A 6,617-nucleotide genomic window follows, 5' to 3' on the forward strand; every position below is an offset into this window, starting at 1 on the left:
TTAATTTTTTAAGTTAGACAGTTAATGATGAGAAATTATAGTTATATAAATAAAAATATATAATAAAATTTATTTTATATATTAACTTTTTCTTAATTAAAATAAAATCTTAAAATTTTTTAATAATTTTATACTTAATAATATATATAATTCAATTTTTTTCTTGATTAGCAAATTTATTTTATTTTTTTTCTCATTTCTTTGTAATTAAATCATATATATATATATATATATATATATATATATATATATATATATATATATATATATATATATAAGAATTTTTATAGCTAATAATATAAAATTTTAAAATTTTTTCTTAATTTATAAATACATGTAATTTTTCTACATTAATAAAAAATACACAATAAATTTAGTATAAAAAATAATATGTTTGAGCAATAAGAATTTCATAAAATTAAATACAAAAAAAAAAAAATCTACAATATTATAAACTTAATAGAATTTTTATACATTATATTATATTATATATAAAAAATTTAAATTACAAATTTATATAACAGATAAAATAGCATGCAACACACATCTTGAAAAAAACAAATTTATATAAAATTATATCCATTATAAAATATGGAAACTAAATTTTATATATTCGTAACTGAAATGGCACATGCATTAGTATTTCCAATTTGAAACAGTGTTGATTCAGTTTCTATTGGAACCTTGGTATTATCAAATTAAAATAAAATTTTAAATATATTTACTTAGACTTAGTTTGATAATATTAATTCAATTATTTCAATAACTGTCAATTATTTTACTAGTTATTAATTATTAATAATTAGTTATAATTATTGAAATAAAAATATTTAATAAGAATAATCACTAAATTAATTGTTAAATATAAAAATAATAATAAAATATTATTAATTTTAATTAAAATATTTTTTTAATCTCTAAAAATTAAGAAGAGAATTTTTTATGCCTCTAAACACCAGTGTAATTAAAAATATCTATGTAAATTATTATCAATTGAATATAAAAGATATTTTTATCTTTTTATCATAAATAAGTAATTTAACAACGTAAATTTAAAAAATAAATAATTTAGATGGAATTATTTATTTAATTTTTTTTTATAACTTATTAATTGAAAGAAGAAATCACCAATTGAACAAATGACACATCCATGTGACCACACGATGTCAATGATTGAATCGAGTTTAATATCACAGGTAGCTTCCTTAAATTTTCTCTGTACTTTCATTTTATTTCCTTCTCGGGCTCCGTCTCTAATTTCTCCTTGTCCCAAACAAAGAAGTAAATAGTAAACGCGGAGATGACACGGGTAGTAAGAAATGGTAGCTACATTTCTTGGAATCGACGAAGAACCATCAGTGATCTCCAATTCTCTCTCCATAAGTCACTTCAAAATCTTCCCTTTCAAATCCAGTTTTTTCAACTGCAAGAATCTCCTCAAGAAAAAATTCAAGAAATCCTATCTCCTCAAGAAAGAATTCAAGAAATCCAATTCAATGGAATCCTATCTTCAGCAAGTGGTTCTAATCACAGGTTGCAGCCAGGGAGGAATAGGCCACGCGATGGCTAAGGAGTTTGCAGCCAACAATTGCCTAGTTGTTGCCACAAGCAGGTCCTTGGACTCCATGAGAGACCTTGAACAAGACCATAGATTCTTTCTGCAAGAACTGGACGTTTTGTCAGATGAGAGTGTCCAGCATGTAATATCAACTGTTCTTGAGAAGTATGGGAGAATTGATATTTTGGTTAACAATGCTGGGATTCAATGCGTGGCCCCTCTTGCTGAAGTCCCTTTATCTGCTATGCAAAATGCATTCGACACTAATCTTTATGGTAATTTTGTTGATGTGCTTATCAATTCCTCAATTTATTCAATGTTTGATTGCTATTCTACTATTTTATAGTGAAAATTATGATGATTTTGCTATTTTATTTTTTATTTATACTTGCAGAGGCAATTGGGTTAGATTTATCTATGAATAACTAGCCAATTAAGACAAGTGCTGCTTGTTGTTATTATTATTATTATTAATTATTATTATTATTATTATTATTATTATTAAATGAAGTAACTGTTCTGGTTATCAGGGAAATTATGCTTCATTTAATGATAATGCTTCCCTTGTCTAGACAAATAAGCAATAGATTACTGTCATTTAGGAGTGCAGTATGCATGATTGAATTAATCAGAAGTGAACTGAATATTATGCATTTTTGGTAAAATCATGCTTCATATCAATTTTGGCACGCTAGTGAAAATTATAGAAAATTTTGATAGTTTGCCCTTATATAGAAGTGTTCTGATTTTCATCCACGATCTTCTGTGCCATCTGATATCAGTTTGCTTGTTTTATTTTTCCTGTTCTGAGATACTCTTTATGTCACGTTGATTGCAATCAGAAAATAGGGAAGCTTATAGTAATGAATATCACTTATTGATCTTTAGATGTTAGTAGACTATTAGCCGAGATATAACCCTGGATAAAGCTTTTTGGTCGTAATAAAAATTCTTGATCTGTCCTTTCCTTTATGCTGTGTCCTATATCCGTGGATAGAAACATTATGCCTGAGAAAAATAATAATTCTCTCTTCTCTTTGAAGCTGATTGCCTGTTCTAGCAATAACTATCCACTGGAGCTATCATTAATTATTGGCCTAAGGTATACTCTTAAAATACCTATACCAGTGGAAAATATAGTTCTAGAAAAAGAAAGGAACATTATGGAATGTTAATGATTATGAAGGCACTATGACTGTCTAGATAGACCAATTCCTCCCTCCTATCACTTTGACTCGCTTCAGGTGTGTCTCTGCTGTATCATGCATGTTCTTAGCAGCAACTCTTCTTTGTATATCTAATGGCCTTGGTCTTTGTATATGAATGATTGCATCATTTTCTCTACTGAACTGCAGTAATAGATATTTAATGCCTATAATGTAGGTGTTCAATCTGATTATGCATTTTGGTTAAAAATAAGTAGGCTGTTACTTTATGCCCAATTTTCCAATGTCTAGTTTTGAACTCAGTGTACAAACATATTCCAACACTTGGGAATATCCAGGAACCAGAGATATCTTGGAAACTTCTGAGATTATGTTGTCTCTAGACTTTCAATCTCGTTCATCCTAGGTTAACTCAACATTTTAATACCTGATTTTTAACCATAGAAAAGTGGATATATCTGGCTAGAATAATGATACCCTAAATGTATTAAGAGTAAATTATCCGGTGGAGTTATGCTGTCCTGAACATAAAACCACGAGACTAAACAGATCTTCCCTTCTTCTCAAAAGCCTTAGAAGGCCCTTTATTCTTGGTCTGACAAGCTGTCTTGAGCAATTATATAGTATAAGGCCTTTACTTTTCCTTTGATTGGAGTCCTTGCAGATTGTTCAAATAAATCATTTATATAATTCCTTTTTCTCTGCTATGACTTATTTTGAGAATCTCTTATCTTTGGATGTTTTGTGTGCCATGAAGGGCACTCATTTCTTAATGACATCTCTTCAAATTGGATTGTGGGGGCTTGTTTTCGTTCTTTTATTGATGTGATTTTTAGGATGATTTGATTGAATATCCAGGCATCATACTATTTCAAACCTTGCATTAGTAAGACTAAGACATAACAACATTGAACCAATGATTTATTTCTCCGCCTGCACTTTAGCGTTTTATGGAGAAAGCTTATGACTTCCTCTCATAGGGAATTCCTTTTTCTGCCTCTTCTAGATTTTTCCTTCTGGAAAGCACAGATCTCAATTTCTTCTGGTTTACTGTTCAAAAACAGTGCACTTATTATTCCTATCTTGTGCACATGTTTCATCTCACTAGAGCCAGCAAGAAGCCTTGTTACTCTGTAATGTTATAAAAGATCATTTCATGGACCTGTGCCCCAGGTTTTCTTTGTTTAGAGTTATAATAGGTAATAAAATTTTCTTTAAACTTTGAGCTTTCTTTAGGGTTTTTATGCTCTGTGGAATGATTGTCAGGACAGTCATTCAAGCAAGTAGGGATTTTAAGCAATTAGTTTACTGTTTGGCAGACGTAATAAGCTACTATTTCTTCTAGTTTATGTAATGTTATAGTTACGTGCCCATGTAGGTCCCATGAGGCTTATTCAAGCAGCTGTTCCTCACATGGAAAGCAGGAAACAGGGAAAAATTGTAAATGTTGGAAGTGTTGCTGTCATGGCTCCTAGCCCTTGGGCTGGTGTGTACACTGCAACCAAAGCTGCTCTTCATTCACTCTCAGACACCTTGAGGTTTGTATATGGAAGTGTGGTTCATAGCTGCACTAAATTTTAGTCGCACCATGGTGGTGCAAATTGTAGCGACCACCCTTCCACAAACCCAAGTATAGATGCACTAGGGAATATTCATTTATGCATGTGCTTGTAAAAAAAAAATGCAGGTCTTAATTTCGTAAGTTACTATTCTCATGTAGTTGATATTAGCATATGTTCTTTGTTTATTGATACTGAATATATTGAGTGAAATATAGAAGTAAAACCTCCCTGCTTCATCAGATCAGAATGCACTCACTTAATGACAGTTCATAAACGAATAATATTTGGGAAATTAGTTATGCTTTCCATGCATGATTTAGAGATAGTGATCTAAAACTAATTTTCCTGAACTTATGTTCAAGAACAATATAGTTCTCTAAAATGCTATTAAAATCTAGGTTCCTTTACCTTTTGGTTTAGATGAGCAGAAGGAATTGTATGAAACTCAGTTTGTCTTAGAATCTATTACAACTGAAGGGTGTTTCTGCAAGATCTGAATATAAATCCAAAATTTATCAGGACCATGAAGAAGGAAAAGCATTTTTCAGCATTCGGAGATGTGATATTAATTTCCATCTAGTAGAAGCTATTAGTAAAAGTTTGTTTATGTTAAATGCAGGTTGGAGCTCAAGCCTTTCGAGATTGATGTTATCAATGTTGTTCCTGGCGCTATTAAATCAAATGTTGAAAATTCAAATATAGCCAGCTACAACCAGATGCCACAGTGGAAGTTATACAAGCCATTTGCAGCTGCAATCAAGAGGAGAGCATATTTTCCACAAGGAACCAAGTGCACCCCTACGGAAAAGTTTGCAAAGAATACTGTATCTGCCATACTGAAGAAAAATCCACCTGCATGGTTCTCGACAGGTCACTACTCCACCATTATGTCGATCATGTACTATCTCCCACTTTGCGTTAAAGATTTTATCATGGGGAATTATTTAAGTGTTGAGCCCTAGAGGCTCTGCAGGTCATCTTTTGCATGTGTATAGCAGACTGCTCTATGTTTTTCTTTCTTTTTTTAACATAATCCTTCCACATAGGTAGCCTAAAGTCGCTCATATTCAGACAACTTTCCTGCAAGATTTTTCACCTTAATAAGCACTTGATCTGGTGATTATTCATTTATTCACTGTGTCTGATGTTGGCAGATCACTATCTGATCTAGTGCAGGATCATAAATAGCTGAAGTCTGGAATCGGAATCGAGCAGAATGAGAAATGAAATTATGATTTTTTATTTATGTTTAGTTCGTTGTTTAATCAGTATTAGATTCTTTTTTAGGGTATTTGATTTGCATATATAAGTTATAGAATTGGAATCAAATTTATTTTACTCCGTGATAACCGATCTAAAATTACTTTTTTATATTTTTCTACTTTAATTTTTTAATTTTAATTAATTAGATGAAAATATAAAAATAATATTTTTATATTTTCAATTTTAAGTATTTATAATTAATTATAATTTTATTTATAATTTTTCAATGTTATTTAATGTTTAAATAATTAAAATCAATTATAATCATATTTTTTAAATTTAATTATTTATATGAAAATATAAAAATTATATATTTGTTATAAATATTTTTGTCTTGGATGTCCATTAGCATTATTAACTCTTTATTTTCTCTTCGTAAGTTCAATTTGCTTCATTAAATAATTCATTAATTATGAACCCCTCTTCTCATGTTGGCCTATAAATAGAGGCAATGTATGTGATATTTGATACACTTTGAAAGTCAATAGAAATGATATTTTCTCTCAATCTTCTTTCCTGTAACTATTTTAGTTTTGCCTTATTTTATGAAATCTTCTCTCAGCACGAGTCTCTAGTCTCAATCATATATGGGTTTTATATTTTTTTCTTCTATGATCTCAAAAGTACTAAGGTTGAACAATTGGACAGCTGGTAGTATACAACAACCTGGTTAGAAGAAAATATTGTTATCCAAATTAATAAATTACTAAGAGTGTTTTTTGTTATTGATTTTTTGTTATAATAATTGTTTCCTTATTTCTAATCTATGTAATTTTATGATAGTATGTTAAATTTGTCAAAATTGAATTTGTAGCCTTTGATATTATGAGCAAGAACTATTTGTCATAAATATTAGATTCATTTAGATAATATTTCTTTCATTATCATTTCTATGAAAATTGAGTATCTTATAGTAAAATATCCACTTAAACTCTGAAAGAGTTTGTAAGAAAGATATTGCCATCAGAAGTGGCATAATATTATTTAAAAAAATATCAATACCAGAAGTGACATAATATTATTGAAAAATCGTGAACTCGTCCATCTAATTATGCTCCATTCCCTGAA

At 29.5% G+C, this 6,617-nt stretch overlaps 1 protein-coding gene across 1 annotated transcript; it reads left to right on the plus strand.

Moving 5' to 3' along the window:
- The first annotated feature begins 1,244 nt into the window (after nucleotides 1-1,244).
- LOC110639800 (short-chain dehydrogenase RED1) lies at nucleotides 1,245-5,532 on the plus strand. Its single transcript, XM_021790887.2, has 3 exons — nucleotides 1,245-1,833; nucleotides 4,103-4,262; nucleotides 4,906-5,532. Exons 1-3 carry the CDS (start codon nucleotides 1,320-1,322, stop codon nucleotides 5,246-5,248), a joined length of 1,017 nt encoding a protein of 338 aa, XP_021646579.2. The 5' UTR covers nucleotides 1,245-1,319; the 3' UTR covers nucleotides 5,249-5,532.
- Nucleotides 5,533-6,617: the final 1,085 nt, after the last annotated feature.

Source organism: Hevea brasiliensis, chromosome 10 (genome assembly GCF_030052815.1).
Source record: "Hevea brasiliensis isolate MT/VB/25A 57/8 chromosome 10, ASM3005281v1, whole genome shotgun sequence".
Taxonomy (NCBI): Eukaryota; Viridiplantae; Streptophyta; class Magnoliopsida; order Malpighiales; family Euphorbiaceae; genus Hevea; species Hevea brasiliensis.

Bases quoted from the DNA above. Each gene is read 5' to 3' on its own strand.
- LOC110639800 (XM_021790887.2), top strand. From the start codon at position 1,320: ATGGTAGCTACATTTCTTGGAATCGACGAAGAACCATCAGTGATCTCC. The intron at 1,834-4,102 runs GTAATTTTGTTG...GTGCCCATGTAG, and splicing joins ATTCGACACTAATCTTTATG to GTCCCATGAGGCTTATTCAA. The intron at 4,263-4,905 runs GTTTGTATATGG...TGTTAAATGCAG, and splicing joins TCACTCTCAGACACCTTGAG to GTTGGAGCTCAAGCCTTTCG.